The sequence below is a fragment of the Amphiura filiformis genome, chromosome 12 (genome assembly GCF_039555335.1).
Source record: "Amphiura filiformis chromosome 12, Afil_fr2py, whole genome shotgun sequence".
In the NCBI taxonomy this organism is placed as follows: Eukaryota; Metazoa; Echinodermata; class Ophiuroidea; order Amphilepidida; family Amphiuridae; genus Amphiura; species Amphiura filiformis.
Genome location: NC_092639.1, coordinates 22490824 through 22513563, shown reverse-complemented (window position 1 = coordinate 22513563; position 22740 = coordinate 22490824). Strand labels below are relative to the sequence as shown.

The following is a 22740-nucleotide window of genomic DNA, read 5'->3' as shown; positions in this document are numbered from 1 at the left end:
CCTCTCACATAAGGAAACCAAACCTAGTTTCTCCAAAGCAGCCCGATAAGATGTGTAGCTCTGGCCCAGGATGATACGACACGCCCGCTTCTGGATGACCTCCATCTGCTCAGACTGTGCCCCGGATATACTAGTATGCCATAAAGGGCTGGCATATTCCATGATATACCGAATGTACATTTGATAAACAGAAGATAAATCATCCCACGAAGCATTGAAGCGTCTCAAAACATAAAGCATATACATTCATCTAGAGGCGCGAGATATCATTGAATTGACTTGAGTAGACCAAATAAGATCACGTTCTAAGGTGATACCAAGAAGTTTCATATTCTGAGTGACATCTAAAACAGATCCATTGAGAGTCAAAGGATTGAAAGAATGTTCCCTTTTCAAAAAACTGATAAAAACATAATATGACATTTGGAAGGTTTTGGTAGCATGTCATTTTTGTTGCACCACTCACCTAAACCATCAAGATCTTTTTGCAGTTGTGGAACAACCACCTGTCTTAGCATTTACAACTTCACCAAACGTCAGGTCATCAACATTTCCATCTCAGGGGGCTTCGGATGCAGCATCATTGACCATGGCGGAAAATATAATCGGGCCAAATTTAGTGCCCTTAGGCACCCCCCCGAAATAGATTGACATGCTGATGACCTGCCTTTGATTCTAACAGATTGGGTGCGATTACACAAAAAGCTAATAATGACAGGAATAATACTTGGGCGAATACCTATATCAATTTACTTCTGAACAACAATGTTGTGATTAATCCTGTCAAAGGCTTTAGTAAAGTCAAAAGCACATAAGGTTGCATAATGGCCAGCCTCATCAATATCTTTAAGGACAGTGTCTACAACATCCACTAGATAGTAGTTGAGCTGTCCTTCACATTACCGTACTGCTGTTTATCAATGTGAGGGTAAAAGTCGACCATAGTCCACTCAGCCAGAAAGCTCTCAAAGATCTTACCATTGAGGCGGGTAAGGCTGATCAAGGCTTTTTGCATTATGTGTTTTAGGTATCGGAGTTATTGATGAGGTTTTCCATACTGCTGGGAACACACCTTGGTTTAAACAACAATGAAATATGTGAGTTAAATTCTTACCACATTGTTGTTCATCATCCCCTAGAGGGCAGTCTACAATCCCATCACATACAGCATCTATCACCACACATTTACCGGGCTCTGCAAGGCTGATACGTTGGCAGGGATAGGAGCCAGGGCACGATATAGTTTCTGTGAATTAAATAATTTCATTATCAATCACACTGTGATCATAAATCCAGCCTTGCGCAGCTTATCCTATGCAATGTCGTTATAGAGATGATGGTGATGATGATAATGTGATGATGACTATGGTGATGATGATGATGATGATGATGATGAAGATGATGATGATGATGATGATGATGATGAGTAATGACTATGATGATGATGATGATGATGATGATAATGATGATGATGATGATGATGATGATGATGATGGTGATGATGATGATGATGATGATGATGATGTTTACACCTACCACAATGAGATTCATCCGTGTTATCTAGACAATCATTAAAACCGTCACATCGAGCAGAGGGATGTACACAAAAGCCATTGCCACATACAAGACCAACGCCAACACACAACTCCTCTGTAATATAAATAAACAACATCACTCCACACTTTATGAGGAAACAGCGGATATCCTTTGATGATAAATAATTCTCTTTCAACTTGCACATTCACAGATTTGTTATGTACAATGCCTAATAGAATATATATTTTAATAATTAAAATTAAAATTACATCCTTCTGGAAAATTGGCTTTATATTTGCGACAGTTTCAAAGGCGTCTTTAGTCACGGTTAATAAATTCGGAATGTCAATAACCGGGGTCAATAATCCTCGCTACAGAAGAGAAAAGAATTATATTGTTACCAATTAGGTAGACTAATACAGACTGTTGCAATATACGGTTATTTCAGGACTATTGTCATTGTTTTGTTAATATATATTGTGATGTACCCTGTATAATTGTGTATCATGAAATAGGGGAAGTTACCTTTATGATCATGCAAGAGTTTTTTTATTAGTACATCTAGGGGAAAACCCAGATGAATGCAATAACAACATCATTTATGAAGACTATTTATGTAAAGGGGAAAAATCCCCTGAGACAGGTTGTGAAATGGACATAATAGTGGGAAAAACCCACAGGAAGTGATGTAAGGTGAAATGTTAATGTCTATTATTAGAACATTGGGAAAATCCCAGATTTGCTTCAAAACATCATGTTTGCAATAATTCTAGGCAGACCTGTATCGATGTGATTGTAATATGTGGTTGGTGTAGTTATCTCTCAAAAAAGAGAGATCAATAATAATTAAGCTGGGTACTCAGAGAGTATTACAAAGTGGGGCCATGGAGGATTCCTACAGTGCTACAAGTTCAGCCTTGACTGAAATTATGATTATTATTTCGGAGCTACGAAAATGGACCAAAGTAAGCCATCAGGGTCTACTGCGGATTGTAAAGGCGACTTTATGAAATTTTGTTACAATTATTATCATCTGGATACAAATCTGACAGGCTGCAATAGCCTTTATTATTGTCACAGTTGATAGTGTTGATCTGGGCTAGCTAGCTAAAATGCTTACAGTCCAATTCATTCAAAGAAAGGAAATTGCAAACCAGAAATATTTTATGTAGTCAAAGTACTACTATTTGCCAGTGGTGTCGGAGAAGATCTAGAATACGTCAAAGAACGTACTTCTTCCAAGAAAGGAATATATATTCTTCTGTCGACTTGCTGAAGTCTGGTGTTTTGATTCAACGCAACTGTCAAAATAAGTGGGGACAACTGCATCACAGTCCTGCTTCCTGAAGATATTGTGTGAAAGGTGGAAATAGCACCAAGTTTGGAGAAAGCAGCGCAAGGAGTTGAGTTTGGATTAAGCAGCGCAAGGAGTTAAGTTTGGAGGAGAAAGCAACGCAAGGAGAAAGCAACGCCATTTTTGTGTGAGGATTTCATACGCAAGGATATTCATAAACTCAAGTGTTCACTGGACTTCGCTGATTCGCAGGACAAGTGAATAAGGATATATTACATCAGTCGTCCAGAACATTGCAAGAACTTTATGATCGCCAAGAAGAAGAATGCTGGCTAAGTACAAAATAGATAAAGAGTGATTATATTTGATTAGTGTATATGTGCATTTGTTGTCATTATATTGTACCAAACAAAACTTGCTTTCAATTAAAGACTCAGATTTTGTTAGCTTTGTTGTGCATTCGTGTGAGTTCGGGTAAAAGGTGATTTTGGCCTTGAGTCAAGTACGACTCGTAACAATATTTATCACCTGTAACTAACGGAATACACAATACTAATTGTCATCAAGAATATAATAAAGTAAATGTCAATTTATAGTGAAATAACATTGATATGTTACCCGATGAAATTTCTTCAATATTCTGAAGCAGCTGTATCGCAAATCCTGTACGAGATCCAGTACTATCAGTCTTAAATACCGTCCACAAAATCCCATCCTGAAATGTTAACACCTTCAGTTTGACAACACCAGTCAGACTGGCAACTCTGGAACCAAAATCTGAAGGAATATCACCAGTGCCGATTGTGAGATAGTCATAGCCTCTTTCTAGATCAAAGTCTAATATTTCGAGAACAAGTTGGTGGTTTTGGGCATTGGCAATCCAATTGCAACTCAAATCATTTGGGTAGTTGAACGGATAACCGGACGATGTCAAATTGTAGTCAGTAAAATCTCTGAAGAGAATGTTACTTACACCGCAATCACCTGTAAAGTACAAATTACAAATGTTTGGTTTGTTAATGTATATAGTGTTTTTTAATGGTTGATGTCACAGGAAGTGAAAAAACTACATGGTGTGTAAATTTTTAATTTTTTGATTTTGCACGCGAGTGCATGCATGCCTTTGATAGATGGTTAATGAATTGTGATTAGGGAGCAAATATGTTTTTAGATTTAATATCTAAAGACAAAAGAATTGAAGTTTAATTATTGCAGATTGAGTTCTAAATCTAACAAATGTATTAGTCTCTAAACATCATATAATCACATAACATATTAGTCAGATATATTAATCAATTTCGACTGTACAGAGAATAATATTTTTTATCAAAGCATTACTCTTATATGCGTAACGGAAATTAGAAAGAAGTTACAAAAACATTATTAGTATTTTACTATTATTCAACGAATTAAATATACATGAACTTGCCGCAGTTTTCTTGGTCATCCCCAGCCGGACAAAGAGCAACACCTTTACATCTGACCATTTCCGATATACAGATCTCAGCCATGGAATAGTCACATTGGAAATCGCACATACCTGCCATGAACAGATTCAATAAAGAAAATGCCATTAATATGCTAGGATTTGCTCAAGAGGAGGCCCTTATGTTTATTTCAAAATTCTGAAAAAGTAAACCCTCAGTTTCTGTATTTCTTACAAAATCTGACATTGTTAATAAAACTTAGATCCCGAAATTTGATCATCCAATAAAGGCTGGAAAGAAACTGACACTTTCTTTCATTTTACCGATTTCTCCGTTATGCAGGTAATATCTTTCAAACATTTCTCATCGTTCTAATTACTTAACGATTCTGATACGCACAAACTTAAATCTGCTCACACCTTTATTTGTATAAAGCAAAGGAACACTGTTAGTCACAGGATGTTGTTTTGGGTTTATATTTCGACATATTATTTATCAAAACCAGCAAAATATTTTGTAGTTGTTGTGTAAAATTATTTTCAAGTAATCAGATGCGATACGCATATTCAAACGGCTGGAAAGAAACTGACATTTTCTTTAATTTTACCGATTTCTCGGTTATGCAGGTAATATCTTTCAAACATTTGTTATCGGTCTAATTACGTAACGATTCTTATACGCACAAACTAGCAAAGGAACACTGTTAGTCACAGGATGTTGTTTTGGGTTTATATATATTACGACAAATTGTTTATCAAAACCAGCAAAATATTTTGCTGTTGATGTGTAAAATCACTGTCAAGTAATCAAGAAACGGTTTTAGTTTGCTTTTATCTCGTCAGTATTTCTGATAGTCTATTTAATACAAATGTTAGGGTGTTAAATAAATAAGGTTTCAATTATTTATAAAAAGGGAGGGGCATAGCTTCAAAAAGAGTACCGGCCCGGTGGTACAATGTCATGCGTATATCTGTGTTTTCATATTATATGGACGTCTTAAGTTTCCTTTCATGAGAACCTACTCTCGAAAAAGTAAACCTTAAAGTATAAATAATGTTCTTACCTTTCTCATAATTTTGATTAAGATGTACAGAAAACCTCTTTGGTGATTCCACACCTTGGTATATCGGAGTGTTCGCAATCAGAATGAAAATACTTTGCGTGTGATAAACAACAGATGTTGGAGCAATGGTAGTTTCCTCAAGAACATAATGAAGACTGGGCTGCGGTGGTTTCAATGCAGATGTGGGACCCATGTGGAAGGCGGCCTTTTCTAACCAGATATCGTCGAAATATAATGCAACTATGTTGGATGTTTTTGTAGTGATCAACCAAAGACAATGCAATGTCCGCGTGAAAAAGTTGGGGTATTGTGGCGACATGAGGTGATGAGACACGTTATTTGCAAGTAAAATGTCACCTGATTCACATGGTACTGAAACATAGATACACAATAGAAAGCTATAATAAATACATCACAAACCATAGCACGCAAATACCCATTCCTTCTTCTTTAAATGTATTCGCGCGTTATTATCGAGTTAATACACATTTTAAGCAAACTCATGGCAAGACGCTGACAAATATATCAATTTTTCCATGACTGTATAGGTTATAATAAGAAGTAAATAAAACAGTGGTGTAGCTTTCTTTTTGACATTGGGGAAGAGGTTTGGAATAATGTTTTGAATTACATGTATAGTAGCACCTTTTGGCGATAGACTAATTTGATGGTACAAATGCGCGCCAAAAGTGGAAATTGGCACTTTTTAGGCTAAAATGGTGTGAAGTTAATTTGGTCAGAAACCCACATACAGACGCCAACATTGGGGAATGATTGTATGGCCCGTTTCCCCTGTCTAAATATTGAGCGATTTATCCCCCATCTCCCCAGGATCTACGCCTATGAAATAAAATAGCACAATACCAAACGATGCATTCAAAACACGAGTTTACCCGATTACTGTTATTGTACATACCACAATTGAGTTCATCTGCAGAATCAGGACAAGTAGGGTGTCCATCACAAGCTTGTTCCGGTGTGTAACAATAAACATTTGTTAAACATTTAAATGTGCCAGCTGGGCAAATCCCTGAAAACGGACAAGACCAATGATTAAAGTTCTTTTTAAATCACTAGGTTACGCCCCCATCTGACTTACATTTGCTAAATACATACATACTTTGGGGAACAACATAATGAACAAGAATATTGACGTGGCATAAAAAATATAAAACAATATTTCAACGAATTAGCGTAATCTTACCACATCCTCTCTCGTCTTCACGATCTGGACATTCCAGTAGTCCCCCATTACAAACTGCTGACTGATTGACACACCCAAGTCCAGACGGGCATTTAAAATCAGTTTCATCGCAAACTATAAATAATAACATTGGCATAAAAATATCTGTGATTGCAAATAGAATCAAATTTGTCCGACACGATCGACGTGATGCATATAGCTATAAACACGGAATTGCATACTTTACCAAAGGTATAGTAGGTTCAGTCTATGAAAACAGAGAAATAATTCTGCCTGATTACAGAGGTGTGAATACTGATATACGGCGGACTAGAAATGTCATGAATATATGCAATGAAGGGTCCAAACATGTTGACAAACTTGCAATGCAAGGAAACATCTCTTACACAAGATAAAATCACATGCATCATTGTTTCTTTCACGTAGTTGTTACTCGAGTAGTAAATATTTTTTAATAAAACAGAAAAGCAATCATCTAGTATGCATACTGCACATGCAACACCAATCCAAACAATAACCTCAGCAAAATACTGGGGCAACATATCCCAATCAGAAACTCGGAAGCTGATAATGTCGTCAGCAGGTTGTAATCTTTAAGGTGACGAAAAAGTCGTAAACTGTCTCATAGTGCAGAGATGATATTTTTATCACAACCTCACATGAATTACATTACCTACCTTCTTCAACAAAAGACTCAACAGCAAGATCAAAACTAGCTCGGCTTGAAGGATCTTCAATTTTGGTAGCAATCCATACGAACGAGCCTTCGGTCAAAAGGGTCTTGTACATTGCTTCACCATTACGCTTAAGAATCTTGGTAGAGACGTTCCTAGGATCTAGTCCACTTCCAATAGTAAAGGTATTCGAAGGGCCAAAGGAGAAGTCCTTGAAATTGAGTTTTATTCTGCGATACGTATCATTGATACCGATAAACCATATGCAATCTTTCGCTTGTGATGTCTTGAATATTGATGATGTATTAAATGAAATCACTGAGTCACTTCCACTAAGAAAGATGTTTTCTTCGCCACAAAATCCTGAAAGAATAATAATTTATATTAAGGGAAGGGGTATGAACGTTTGGACAGTATTTATTGTGTGTCATTAGAGCACATCAGACATATCGAATTGCATTCTGAATACGAAGAATGTCCTTCTGATATCAAATAATTTTGATTTGTTTAAATTCGCAATGTAATACACATTTTATGACAAATCATTAAAAATTGATATTTTTGATATTTAACAGTACTTGAAGTAAACTTTATAAATCTGATGATTACGTCAGTATCTATACTGTTCGAACGAGGATCCTTTGAAAGCCCAGCATGATGGCATCTGCAACGTGAACCATGATTCTGGAATCAGCTTCTTCATGGTTGCAAGGACCTAAGTTGGTCATTTCTCGAGCAGGGGCACTGAGCGCAGTGTCGTCATTGGTAACAACAAGAGACTTTTCTGCAGTTGTACTTGTTAAAAGTTCACTGTTAAGGAGTTTGAACAACTCTATCATGTTGTCGTTTAAGCGGACGAACTGTTTCCAGTTCCATGGTACGGGACTAGACAACTCCACACGTCTTCGTTGAGTTGGTCCTGTACTACGCTTTTCTCTGGATTGTGCTTTTAGACTGTTGTCGAAGTACTGGTCCCACACAATGTCTACTCTTTGAGCCTGATTTTGTTCCCTCTTGATGTAAGGAACAAACACCTTTGCTGTGTAGTCACCAAATGTCTTGCATCCGACAGGTTTCAGAATGCTGACGAGTACCGCACCGTCCATGATGCTCACATCAGTTCTTGGATTGCATTACATGCAGTCTCCACATGTTTCTCAAGACAATGCATGCATAAGGTAAGACTTCGGCAACGGCAAAAGAAGCTGCCCATAAGAAGATATAGATGGTGGAAATGGGTGGTTCTCGTGACTGAAAAAGTTGTCCAAGTCACCATCTCTTGTCTGGCATGCAATATACAACCTTGAGAAGAGAGCAGAGTCTCTGGGTAGCATTCGTTTGCTCATGGTGGTTTGTCTGACATTCTTGCTTTTTTCGACAATGGATGCTTCAAACTCAGAAATGACGCGTATGAGTTCTGGCCCAGCTACAGGCCATCGCAAAAGAGCGTCTGCATCCTGTGTTAGTCCAAGTATGCCACCTTCATCTATCATCACTCTGTTATTTTGCTCATGACCATGGTCAATGGCGATCAAGGAGAATTTTCTCTGAGACTTGGCCAGAACGAACTTGCCATTCCGAAATTCTTGAGCAACATCATGATGGGTTGCATCGAAGATGCACATATCTCTTACATGAACAGACATCCATCGGGCATAGTGTGTGTGTTTTAGACTGAAGAACCAATGTGTCAGCTTGGTTAGTGTGTCTACGTACAGATCAAAGTCTCCTATGCGCAAAGAACGCACACATGCCAACATTAGCAGCTCCAACTCAAGTGTTGTGTACCAGTACTGAGGATGCGTATCCTTCCGTCGTGTACACCGGCAGCTGAAACTCTCTGGGGGACCTTTGGGGAGGTTGTCCAAATACACATCGTATGCTTTCCTCAGGAGGATGTGTAATGCATAAGCAGTAACTTGATGGGCATGTCAGGTATGGACGACTGGGATGCTTTCAGGAACGATTCAGCAATCCCAGGAGTTGCAATTTCTGCCTCTTGTAGAGCGTCCACCCAGCAACTACCTTCCAACCAGTGGCCCAAGGCTTTGTTGGCGGTCATCTCTGTGTGCAGTCCCCCAAGAAGCAGTACAAACTTGTCTTCGCCATACAGATTGTCCATAGACCATTGTAGCTGCTTCATTTTGGCAAAGAGAGGTTGCTCAAATGTCATCACTGGAGTCTGACCAGGGTTGGCATATCAAAGCAGTGACGCAACATTGAAGGAGAACCGGCTTCGTAAGCAAAGAGGGGCAGCATTGCATTTATATTTGGTTCTGGTAGATGACTGGCATGATTATGTTGCCCAAGATATGCTGGACTCGGAGGATATTTCATCTTCCTGCAGGCTCTCAACATGCCGTAGCTAGTCATATTCTTTCTCCATCTTCTTACTTAGATTCTCACAGGATGATGTCATGTTACCAGCAGTAAGGGGAACATAGACATATCTTGAAGGTAGACATGTAGGCTTTATCATAAGAAAGTCCTTCACCTTTCTCTGCCCCTTCTGAGGTGTAATATGATGGCTGATACCACTCCCGGTGTCATCAGTCATGGCATCATATTTGGTTACATTCTGAAACAAGGATGCTTGTGCCGTGAAATGAAGCTGTGGAGGTGGCTAAGCTTGGATTATGGTCTATATTGTCAGCCGCTGCTGTGATAAATTGACACTTCCACATCTGAGGAAGACAGACTGTGCCAATCTGGTGATAGTACTCACAGACATTATTGCCACATGGCACGACCATAATGAGGCTGATATACCAAGAGTGTAAAGGCTACCGACTATCTTCTTTGCCCTGGTCAGTGCATGTGCCTTAAGTCCCAGATAGACCGGTAGTGGTGTTTCCCGATCTTTGCTGTGATAGACGTGTGGTACTGTCCCAAACTTGTTCTGCCGCATCTTAATGCTGTTGGACATGATCTGAGCAGCTGAACAATGGTAAGCACTGGTTGACTGAGGCATCTATTGCTTGTCTAATCCTTATTAAGATCCTTGTGTACCTAGCAACTGCTACGACGTGATGCTAGTATCACAATATAAATGGAGATGTTAATTATACACATTAAAACCAATCAGAGACAATACTGTTGGACTGGTTGCTAGGAAAATATGTTAATTTGTACTGGTTGCTAAGGAAAATAGTGTCTAGTAACGGTAAAACCCTATTAAAAGTACTCCAAATGCAAGTTAACATGAAGATTGATATGTTAGGCATAACAATACAGGAGCACCCGCCATATAATGTGGTCTCTGAACGCCGTATATGCTAGTTTCAATGCAAAATATGTTGCCTAGCAACCGTTGCTAAGGAACACATAATTCAAATTGGCACTACCCCTGCAAATGTTTGTAATGTTGTTACGAGTATTTGTGCCAAGTTTCGTGCTTTTACCACATTCTGAGCAATTTTTACACCAATTACATACACTAGAAGCTTTTTATGTGAACGTCTGCCAAGTATCCTGTATTGACAAATCTATTGTTCACCAGGCACATGCGGTAGTCTTCAGTTTGGATCCGCGGCATTCAAATGATGCATTTGTCTACACTTCACTGCTGAACTCTCGCCTCGTGATGAGTTATGATGAAGTTAGTCCGAATAGATGCGGAGTGGTGGTACAATACATATCGATAAACACCTGACCTAAGCTACTAATTAAATAAAGAAACTATTCCTATATCCATGACCGTACTATGTAGTTTTTCGTTCAAGTAAAACAAAATCAATCAATTAACTGCTCGAGGAATGGATAACACGGTAGTTTTTACTTTCAAATGCCTACCACATGAACGCTCATCCGAATAGTCGTCACACTGCGCATGTCCGTTGCAAACTTGCTCCAAGGGTAGGCAACGATCCCTAGAAAAACAGAGAAATTCGTCATCTTTGCAAGATTCTGTAACAAAAAGTAAGCAATATAATTTGCAAAATTATATATTCCCTAAAATACATAGATCGAAATTGATCGAACAAAGGTTATTTAAAAGCAAATCGTAACACGTTATTTAGTCAAGGCGACTTTTTATTCATGCGTACCTATTTTAGGCAGCTGTTTGAGTCTAAAAACATATCCTATTCCGGTATATTCTGGATTTAGATTATAACCAAGATGCATGATCCACATTTTATTTTCAGGCGTCACAAATTGCTGTCCAGCTGGTGCTGATAACCTGATTTCTGCCATTGCTGAATTCTGCTCGCCGGTGTTATGACCGCTTCCGATGATCAATTTTGATGCCGGACCCAGTTTGATGTAGTCAATTTTTAGAGTAACCCTCGTTCCAGTATCACTAGTAACGTAATATACACACGTAAATGGCCATGTATCTGGTTCTTCCGGGTATTTTGGTGACGTCAAAACAAAATCAGACCCATTAGACACAGTGATAAAATTTGAACCACATTTGTCGACTGTAAATTTAAAGAAAATCAAAATCGTGTTGCAGTAATTTCATTAAGTCACGCAACAACGGCAACAAAAAGGACAAACATTGCGGCAACATGACGACGATCGTACTACTGCTACTGTTAATCTGCTATTAGTACTATACACAAACAATCTTTAGACTAGTGTTGTGCACTTATTTGTTTATTTGATGGCAGATGCATGAGATATTCACATTTTCTATGTTGCAGCGGGTTGTGCTGATCTTGCGATATTTTTTACCGAAACAAGGTTGTTTGATGCGATCATTTCTTAATTTTTCTAACAAAACATTATATAATGTTCAATTCTAGACCTACCAATAGCTACCACACTAACAAACTATATAAACACGTATATGCTGTAGCTATTTTTAACATAGATTTTCGTTTCTATATCAAATTATTCAAAATTTCCTGCCTTTTTGTGGTAATTTTTATTCTATAAACTGTACACTTGTGTGCAAATTGAGGGCGCTATTTACATATATTTTTAATTTAAATTATCCAAATAATATGAGTTATATATACCTTACATTTCATGATAAAAGGCTTTTTGAAAATTCTTTTGTCATTTGTTAGTCTTTTTGCTGATGTTCTAAAACCATTATACATGTGTCTATCCCTGGTAAAGATGCAAACAAGATTTAAGATAAATAGCGCCATCATTGTTCAAGTTTTTTTTAATGACTCAGTTTTACATGCCATCATACAACCGTGGAAACACGCTGCATGCGGTGACTACGTTTGATCTTCATTTGACATCCCGGAACTTTCGGGAATTGCAGTAGAGGCCTAGCAAGAGCGACGAAATTATACAGCAACTCACTGCATTTGCTAAATACATCACAGATTTGACTTCCAGTACAAAAATGAAAATTCAACAAACCCTATGCTATAGCACAAGGGCTGGCAACCTTTTTAACTCTGTGGGTCAGAAATGGAAATAATCAAGGAAAAATTACGCAGATCGCAGAATATATTTTAGGACACATTAACAAAGTGGAGGTGCATTTATCGAAGCCCGTTCAAGAACCCGTAAAATTGTGATATTTTGAAGCGACATAGCTATTTCCGGGCGTTTTATGGCGGTGAATAAATTAATAATTTAATTTGCCATCCGATTTTCAACATTACATTTTCAAATAAAGTTTATGACCTAATTGTACCTTTTGCACAGATCTAATAAGTGTAAAAGACAAAAGAAATCATAAGAAATGCATTGAAGTAATATATTTGGGATATTTGACATTTTTATTTTTGCGGCAATTTAATTTTTCGATATAATTCAAAATTTCTCACTTGAATGCTGTAATCAATAACAAATTGCTTAGTCTAGTTGAATTATCAATGCTGTGCTGATTGCTGCATGTTGTCGTTGTTAAAATAGTCTTAGATAACCGATTCTTCGAGGTTATATACTTACAACACCGCATTTCATCAGAATAATCCAAACAATGCGGCCAGCCATCGCACACAATGTAATTATTTAGACATGTTATTGTCGTAGCGCAGGAGAATTTATTTTCAGGACAAGACTCTGAAATTGAAGGTAGAAAAACATGCTTATGTATTTATTAAATGTTAGTCTTCAATGTGATATCACATCTGAAGCACGGTTGTTTGATGTGATCATTTATTAGTTTTTCAAACATGACATCATGTACAACACAATTTTTAGGCTTAAACGGCTTAAAGCCGTATCATATTAATGTATGCTTTTGAGTCATTTTCAACTTTAATTTCCCCTTATTTACAACATTATTCACTTTCACAGCTTTAAAAATGCTGTGAAAGTGAATAATGTTGTAAATAAGGGGAAATTAAAGTTGAAAATTTCCAGTATCTAAATAGCGCCACCATCTTGTCATAAAATGTATCTATTTATGACAAGATTGGTGGCGCTATTTAGATACTGGAAATTACTCTTTCAGGCTTTTAATAAAAACAATTCCTTTTTTTGTTGTTGATGAAATATGTTTATAAAATTTCTTTGTTGCTTGTTTCACCTATTCCATCTGTTTAAATGGCAGTATTGATTACCTACCCCTTGCAAATTAAGAAATATGATTTATGATAAATAGTGCCATCTATAATAGTTTGCATTTTCTTAATAATGAAGCCAATTCTATATACATCGAACAACCGTGGAAGCACTCCGAAATGGCGAGACTCTAATGGTGGATATAGTCCATGGCTTTTGCACCGGAGAGTATACTACTCTAACACCACACAGGCAATGGACCGAAAGCGTGCTTGTTCCTCTATATACCATGTCTACCCAAGAGACCTTGATCTCATGACCAAGTACCGGGGAATATCCTTCCTATCAATTATAGCCAAAGATCCTGCTAAATAGAATCCGAGATCATGTAGACCACATCGTAGTGAACAACCAGGCTGGATTTCGTCAAGGGAGAAGTTGTGCCCAGCAGATATCCACAGGAGGCCACCACCAGAAAGCTTATGTTTTTGATTTAAACTTTTGATCCAAATACAAGAAAGTAATTTCTACTTCTGAATTTTCAGATGGTACTCCATCTCTCATCAACGAGTGAGTGACTGTATCAGGTCGTGATCTTTTTGACCTTTGACCTGATAACAGACTCGTAGACTCCTGAAAGTTTGAACCGGCCCGTCTTTGTTAAGAGATGGTTGGTTGGCTTTGATGTGAACCGCTTCTTTGACTCCACGTTGGAACCACCTGCTGTTCCTGTTGAGTATTTGACGAGTCCACGAAATGTCCAGAAGACTCGATGTGAATGTAGTTTGAGATGCTGTACTACTATACCTCCTTTTTTCAAAGAGCGTTCAGTTTCACCAATATATGGTACGGTATGCAATATACCGGACCTGTAATGTCCTTATCTGTCTTGTCCTTGGGTGACACAAGGATTTGTCTTATGCTTATGTTCTTAGTACTGCGACATTTTATGGAATACCAGAAGCTGTAATCAACGCCATAAGCACGCTTTACAACAACTCAAAAATTGCGGTAATTGTAGATGGTAACATCGCCCGATCCTTTCGCTGTCTCCACCTGATGATGTTCTGGCTCCATCACCTGTAATCTTGATGGTGAGTTGTAGCAATAGCATATCCTCGTCGCTCCAGTCGTTGTCCAGCGAAAACGTTAACTGACTTGGATTTTGCTCGTTGCCTGCCAGAAGATATGCTAGTACATACCAACTCATGGCAAACAACGACCGCGACGTCCACACACCTCCTATGTAACCTACATTCAACGTGTGCTAGGATATGATGAAGGTATTCCAGCATAACAGAGAGCCGCATTTGCCAAAGAATGCTGTGCGCGGAGAAATTTTGTGGTTCTCCTTGCTCTGGCACAGCCGAAGGATGAAGATGTTGATGGTGGTGATGATGAGATTCAACAATGTGCATTTGAAGGCCCCATAGAAAACTGTGTGAAAAGAAAATGGGTTTATTAAAATAGCCCATTTTTGACACTTCCTGGATTCCAAAATCCGCAATAAAACCTTTTCAGCTGTAAATCTTATAGGGTCTATGAAAATATGTGGCCTTTCCACTGATACTAAAACCTTAGGAATGAGGTTTTTAATCGAACCTGTGTAATTGTTTTCAGTTTAACTCAACTCAACTTAACTAGTCTTATTAGAATCTAATGCTTACTGCATCCAATTTCATCCGATGTGTCATCGCAATCCATCCACCCATCGCATACTGATGTCTTGGGGATACATTGCAGTCCAGATTTACAGAGTACATCGGTTCCATTACAAACAACATAATCTAAATGCCAAAATACAATACAAATGTTTCTAAGATGTTATTGAATATATTTATCAGGAGTTCAATAATTATAGGTTAATAAATGCGTTGCACTTGCTGTTGGTGAAATTATACAAAATAATGCACGCTCGTATACAAGAAAAAATCTCGTGATTTATAACAAAATATTTACTAAAATGTTAAAAATGCGAGCCAGAGTACTGGTTTAAAAATGTCTACCAATAGAGACGAGCTGTCATTCTAATTTCTACGGTTTTACATTATTAAATATAATTATTGAATTACATAGTACATACCTGAAGCGGAGTATTGACGAAAGCGGAGCGAAAGAGCATTACCAATAACATTAAACCCCCGTAATGACAGTATCATCATTTTATTCTCTCTCGATGCTAATGACAAAATAGAAACTGCACCGTAAATTCTTCCTATACAGTCATCTACATTAAAAATATGTCCGTTACAAAAAAACGCAAGTGTGCCGCCAACGTCGGCGACTAATGGTTGGAAGTGAATGCGTGTTCCTGGTTCGGATGATATTAGCCAAAGACAGTTTGTAAGATGAGCGACATTTCCACCACCCAAAAGTAGATTCTGACTCAGAGTTAGATTGGTAGTTGGAATTGATGTGGTTAAACTGATGTGAGAATCTCCACATGGTGCTAAATAGGAAGACAGACTATATGCGTTAAATAAGCTATCGACATAATTAAAGTTCAATATTTTTAGCTGAAAGTTCATTCATTTGAAAGAGAATCAAATTACCTAAACAATAAGGGATCAAATTGTGTGTGTGAAATTGTGACAGCAGGCACATGTACAATGTACACTACTGTATGTGACCCCAGATGACCTCCTATTCTTTACTGTAAGAAAGCTGTTTTGGATGGTCTTGATTTACACACAAATTGCTTTTGCGCTTTAACGAGTGTCGACTTGGTGGAACATAGATTGCACTATGTGATAGTTTATGAATCCAGTATTATGACAGTACCAACGTAAGTCAACATCACTTAGGTTTTGGTTGTCAAAATTAATTGTTAGTGAAAGCTTAGACGGAAAAAAAATTTCAATTACGGAAACGTTTGCAATATAATCACAAAGTTGAACAAAATAGACAATTTTGCTGCACAGCAGTCACATGTTGTTCCGCCTTTGCATTCAAATGTATAGAAAGACCACTCGCTATGAAGAAGGTCACTTCGAGACTTACTGTCTATCTGTTATGGCAGCGCGGAAATGGTCACGTGCGCATTTATAAAAGCGCATTTATATAAATAACCGAAGTACACTGTTAACCTGATATGTTTTAAAATGACATGTTGAACTACACGTTCTACTGGCTAATTAAAAGACAAGTTTTATCACTGCATCTTACAAATGATCTGTTTTTTAAATGTTCATTTCACAGTAAATCACACATTTTCTCTCGACTGACTAGTCATGATCTTATATTTATATAGGTTGTTCTAATTATATATTTGCTGTTTTATGAAAAAAAAAACTATTTGATACTCACCACAATTAATACTGTTGTAGAAGTCAGTGCATTTTTCAGGCGCACCCATTGGCTTAATTTGACAAACATCTGCTAGAGGATCTATACAGGCATTATCTCGGCAAGACATCTGGTAGGCACTGCAATTATCTAAAATAAATTCGTTTCTTAAGTAGTAATTTTATTCCGAATTAACCACATGCCTTATGTTTTTTAGTTTTTACCATACAAATAATTTATTTTGGGTGCCTGAATTAATAGTATGAGGTTTCTTTAAGATATTGGTGACGTTAACCATGTAATTAGAGATATTAATATTAATTAATACATTGATCTTATAGGAAATTGGTCAAGGAAGGCAATAAACGCATTGGTATTTCCATAGGAAGAAAGTCGAATCAAAAGGCAGTCACCATGCAGTCGTGGTTATCCAAAGTGGGCGTTTGAAAAAGGCAAAACAATAGGTGAATGGTAAAGGCGAAACGGTAGATACCAAAGGAGAGCGGAACAACACCACACAAGGTAAAGAAACAAAAGCCTTCCTTTCTTCATATGTCAGAAAATCTTGAAAATGTCGTAAACAAGAAATATTCGTTGGCTTGAAACCACTTAACACCCTAAAAAGACAGTGATGTGGTCTACGAGATCGAATGTAGTCGCAATAACGTCCTCGGACGCTGGCGTTATTAAATGAGGTATATAGTCTGTCCACCACAGAATTAGAGAAGGAGAACCGGGACTCCCTATACCGCCACGTACAATCGCGCCGTCAGCTATGGGGAGAAAATTGGGGGTATTCGGGTCCTTGCCGACAGTGCGCGGAGACGAACGAAAACAATTCTGCGTCTCATCTGAAGCGTCTTGGTACTCATAGACTTGTTTGTCTGGGTTGGTACTCGCGTGCAGGTCGCATCAAGTGCGTCTCTCAAATGCGCTCATCATCCATGTCGCGCTTGCATGACAACGAATGCCTCGAGCGCATTCTGAGGGATACCGAAGATGGCGGTCGAGTCCTGGTTCTCTGGTTTTAATTCTGTGCTGTCCACATAGAAGTACAAAGCAAACAGACCTCTGAAACTGGAGGTATGAGAATAATTATTTCAGTGCAATGCTTCTTTGGCACGCCAACTGCTGCGCGATTTGTGCTTGCCGAGCGCACCATGCTCTTTAGGCGTCGCGTCGCGTTCGCGCGTGACGCAAAGCATCGACCCCCGATGCCACAGATTTGGTTTGTACTTCTATGTGGATAGACTGTACTTACTGCAGCCCATTTCATCAGACCGGTCATAACACTGGGGGATACCATCACATTGTTGAAAAATATCCAAACACTGCAAACCACTATGACATTGGAATTCTTCACCGGAACAAACTAAATTTGATAAAGTCAAAATCATCAATGTTAGTAGTTATTTCTTGTCTTAAACTTGTATGTGTTGTATCGATTTCATCCCAATTTCATTCCTTTATTTACAATAGCTCTTGAAAAATAATTCTGTATTTAATGCATAATTACCAAAAACAAATTTGACATAATTATTTGAATAGTTACATTCAAATAGTAAGACATACCTACATACAATCTCACTAGTATCCCCGACCTTTGACCCAGTCCTTACTGTGTCTTATTTAAAAAAAATTCTCTGTTATTGATTGGCAGTGTAACGTTAGTTCTTTTATTATTTACTGTAATATGTTTTCAGGGATAGGCTATTCATTAGGCCTTATTGGCTTTCCAGCCTACTCCCCCGTAAGGTTTAAATTGTTTGTCGTTTTGATGTATTGTTTTTAATATGGGAATAGTTAATAAAATTGAATTGAATTAAATGGTTTGCGGTTGTCCAGTTCGGTACTTCTAACTTCCAACGCTAGATTAAAAGAATGAAATGAAGGGAATATAAATAATACTGAACAATGTATCGCACCAAACGGTTCTGAATCGTATAGAGCAACCAGTATCAGAATACTGAGATTTTCATTTACTTAAAAATCAGATGGAGAACCACTTGAAGGATACAAAAAATGCTCACAATAAAAAAGTGTTGACCCATCACCATTACATAAAAGACTGACGATTTCTTAATTTAATAAGCACTATATGCTTTTCACTCGGAATGTCCGGTTGAGTAAATAATTGTTTGATTAAAAAATTAACATTGGAAAAGAGTTTTGCCAAATTGGGCAACATAATTTGATCATGTCAAAGCTTGCAAGTGCACGCTGACCATAAATTATTGGCACCCTTTGAACGCCAACTGTAAATCGCTTTCATTGAGATTGATAAAATACTCTTCCTCGCAAATGTGAAGGACAATGAAGGAGTAATTTAATAATTATAGTGCGCATTGGTGTCTCTAAAATAAAAAGAATGGGTGAATACTGAAGCAAACATTCTTGAGACTACAATGAAATAAGCCCAAAGGCTTTATTTTGAAATATTAATAAACTTGCGTTCATAACCTTTAGTTGGAAACTCTTAGATATCTCGGACCTGCATAGCATAGTTATACAAAACACTGGACATAAGTATTTCAATATCTTCAAAATAAAGGTTTTCAGTACGGGTCTATCGTATCCACAATTTTATGCTCTCGTAATTTGGTAAGCCAAAGTGAAGAGCCTTAGACTTATTAATCTTAATTGCTTATCCCAACTTTTACCATTTGTCGACACTCAGATTGAATTTAGCTTTGAAACTTGTATTTGTGTTTGAATTTAAAATCCACTTACTTGTCGGAGTGTATCGAAATACTTGGGCAGAAAATCCACTTGCTAAAGTCACCGGATCTACAGCGCTGACTTTAAACAAAATATACATTGTGTTTCCTTGAGAAAGAAGCTCTGATGGCGTTATGGGGTCTCTTCTGAATATTATTATAGATGATTCGTCGGCAGGGTCTCTCCCTTCACCAATGGTAAACTCATCTCCAGGCCACATTACAATGTCTAGGATTACTACACGTATCCTATGGTGATCCTCCGCATTGATAAACCAAACACAACTGATTGGGCTGATATGGTGCTCAGGAAACCAGGGAACGTGAATTGTAGTTGAAATGTTTCCGGATAGGTTGATGATTGAATCTCCACAAGGAACTAAAATAAAATAGAATAAAAACAATAAGTTGATCTGAAATTTAAAAAAAATGTGTTTGACTAATAAACTATTTTCAGGTAAATGAAACAGATATAAAGCAGTTAGCTTGAAATTCCGCTGGACAAGGAACTAATTGTCTCGTTGTAACCCGTACGAAACTCGGGGAGCTGATCCTGGTTGCTATGCTCATTTGTGGGATGTCTAGGATGTGCGCTCTTGAAGCTGCTAAGTCCCTGTGTTATTGTTAAAAGGTTTATGGAATGTTGTGGGGCCGTAGTAGTCAGCGACAACCTGTAACGTGTGCTGAGGCTTGTGGATCAGGCGTTGTGCCTGTGCGTAGCGTACTATAAATCACCGCGGGTTTTTTATTTCGGTTTTTTTGTTTTGTTTTTTGAATGACTTTATATAAATTAAAAACACCTACCGCATCCTGCTTCATCCATCCAATTCCTACAATCATTGATGCCATTACAAAGTAAGAGCTTGTCTATGCATATCCCAGTAGAACATAAAAATTGGTCGTTTAAGCACGCACCTGTATAAAGTAAATATTGCATTATTGGTCAGTACACAGACATTCATTTTATTACTTATTAAAGTAATAATAAAAGATTTCTTATAAAAACTATAATTAGCTCTTACTCTAGGAAGATTTCCATTGTATGACTAGATGGAAAATTGTGGGTAAAATTATATAATATGTAGCTGTATTATTACAATGCGATATTGTGATCTGTGCGTGGAATGGATATTTTACCTCGGGATTTATCTGGAAAGAAAGAAAGAAAGAACGAAAGAAAGAAAAAAGAAAAAAAAAAAAAAAAAAAGAAAAAAGAAAGAAAGAAAAAAGAAAGAAAAAGAAAGAAAGAAAGAAAGAAAGAAAGAAAGAAGGAAAGAAAGAAAGAAAGAAAGAAGAAAGAAAGAAAGAAGGAAAGAAAGAAAGAAAGAAAGAAAGAAAGAAGGAAAGAAAGAAAGAAAGAAAAAAGAAAGAAACAAAGAAAGAAACAAAAAAGAAAGAAAGAAAGAAAGAAGAAAGGAAATAAAGAAAGGAAGAAAGAAAAACAGATAAAAACAAAACAAAAAGATAATAACAAAACAAAGAAATAAAGAAATGAACACAAGAGGACAATTTTATATTATTGTGCAGTAAACAGCGTCCTTACCACAGCCAATTTCGTCATTAAAAAGCGGACAATGAGGTGTTCCATCACAAACAGCTGACGTATCTATGCAATCAATCGTATCTACACACCATGATGAACCGTCTACACACGAATCTTTTTTACAAAAAAAGTTAATGGTTTCATGGTTATCTTACAGAATTTACTGTTTAGTGTTTTGGCTTTAATTAGAAACTCAAAACATGTGTATCATGATAATCAACTCCCATTTGCCGCCGTTCTTTTTTTTATCGGGCCCTGATGTTGAATTTGTACCTTTTTATAGTTTATATGAAATAACACTAACGCTCTCACTAAAGAAATATAACAAAATATATATCTTGCATATTTACCTGTGAGATTGAACTCGTCTACCTCAAGTTTAAAAACACTCTTCTTTGCTACGTTCCCATCCGTGTCAAAGGTCAACCATACACTACTTCCGGATGAGACTATAAATGGAGGCATCGCAATATCTTTCCTAGAGAGTATCACCGAATTGACATCATTCGGGTTATCCCCATTACCAACCGTCAGGCGATCATCTCCCAGTAGTTGCAAATTAAACACCTGAAGACTAATCCGGGTTTCTGGAGAACTAATCAATATCCACGTACATGTGATTGGTCGAGGGAAGTCACGAGGGTAAAGCGGTGATGTAATAGTTGTAGTCATGTTACCGATTGTGGAATAACCGCAAAAATCTATTAAAATTAAAGGACAAATAATTGACGTTTTTCATTGATATGTTTGAGGGCTACAAAACGAATACTAAATACATGTATATTAATGGGCCGCATTAGTAAGCTGGCTCGAGGAGTTAAGTCTCATTTGTATGTATTGGAAAGGAACAAAATGCCCATTATTTTATTCTGATAAAACCAAAACCCATTCAACGATTGAATTGAATAATATTATCAAAAAGGATGACAATAATGTATATTGACTAATGGTATACGCATCTGTATATATATTTTAAATAAAGGCATATTTGAGTTGACAATTGAAAATAATTATGTCTATTGCATTCAAAAGGCAATTGTTAATCCAAATGTGTTTTTGCTAAAAGTAAAAAAACAAAACAAAAACAAATGTATAATGATGTATTTTCATACATAGCGGTAAACGTTAATAAAAAAACAACCTTAAGCATCTACGCTACTCATTGGAGGTATCTCAACAACATCACTAGCAACAACAAATCTTCAGAGCAATAACATCGGCTGAAGACGCCGGTTGACCCGATGAAAGCGCTCCCGTGAGTGTACCAAATTTGAGTAGCGTAGCGTAATTTTGCTTTCTAAAAAAGGAATTTATTTAAAAATAATACCCTAGAAATCATCTACAGGCAAATATGCCTCTACATAAGGTGTGTTTTTTACGAAAGAGACGAATGACGAAACATTACAATAATATATGTTTATACAACCGCCTGTATCAGTAACATAGTAGGCCAAACTCAAAATAATGTTTTTGTGGAGAGTACCTGCCATTCGTTTCTTTCGTCAAAAAACCCTCATAGGGCATATATGCTTGTAGATGAAATTCTATGGTATATAATAATATCCGTACTACATTAATAC

The 22740-nt window shown here is 37.2% G+C and overlaps 1 protein-coding gene and 1 long non-coding RNA gene across 2 annotated transcripts; both read right to left on the bottom strand.

The window, feature by feature from the left end:
- Window positions 1-246: 246 nt before the first annotated feature.
- On the bottom strand, window positions 247-11613 carry LOC140166704 (CUB and sushi domain-containing protein 3-like). Its single transcript, XM_072190204.1, has 11 exons — window positions 11245-11613; window positions 10991-11104; window positions 7202-7561; window positions 6525-6638; window positions 6237-6350; window positions 5321-5692; window positions 4260-4370; window positions 3449-3814; window positions 1537-1650; window positions 1115-1246; window positions 247-344 (listed from the first exon to the last, which is right to left on the bottom strand). Exons 1-11 carry the CDS (start codon window positions 11390-11392, stop codon window positions 247-249), a joined length of 2043 nt encoding a protein of 680 aa, XP_072046305.1. The 5' UTR covers window positions 11393-11613.
- Window positions 11614-13068: 1455 nt separating this feature from the next.
- LOC140165339 (uncharacterized) lies at window positions 13069-17031 on the bottom strand. Its single transcript, XR_011860683.1, has 4 exons — window positions 16922-17031; window positions 15699-16064; window positions 15283-15402; window positions 13069-13171 (listed from the first exon to the last, which is right to left on the bottom strand). It is a non-coding gene; the product is annotated as an uncharacterized lncRNA (long non-coding RNA).
- Window positions 17032-22740: the final 5709 nt, after the last annotated feature.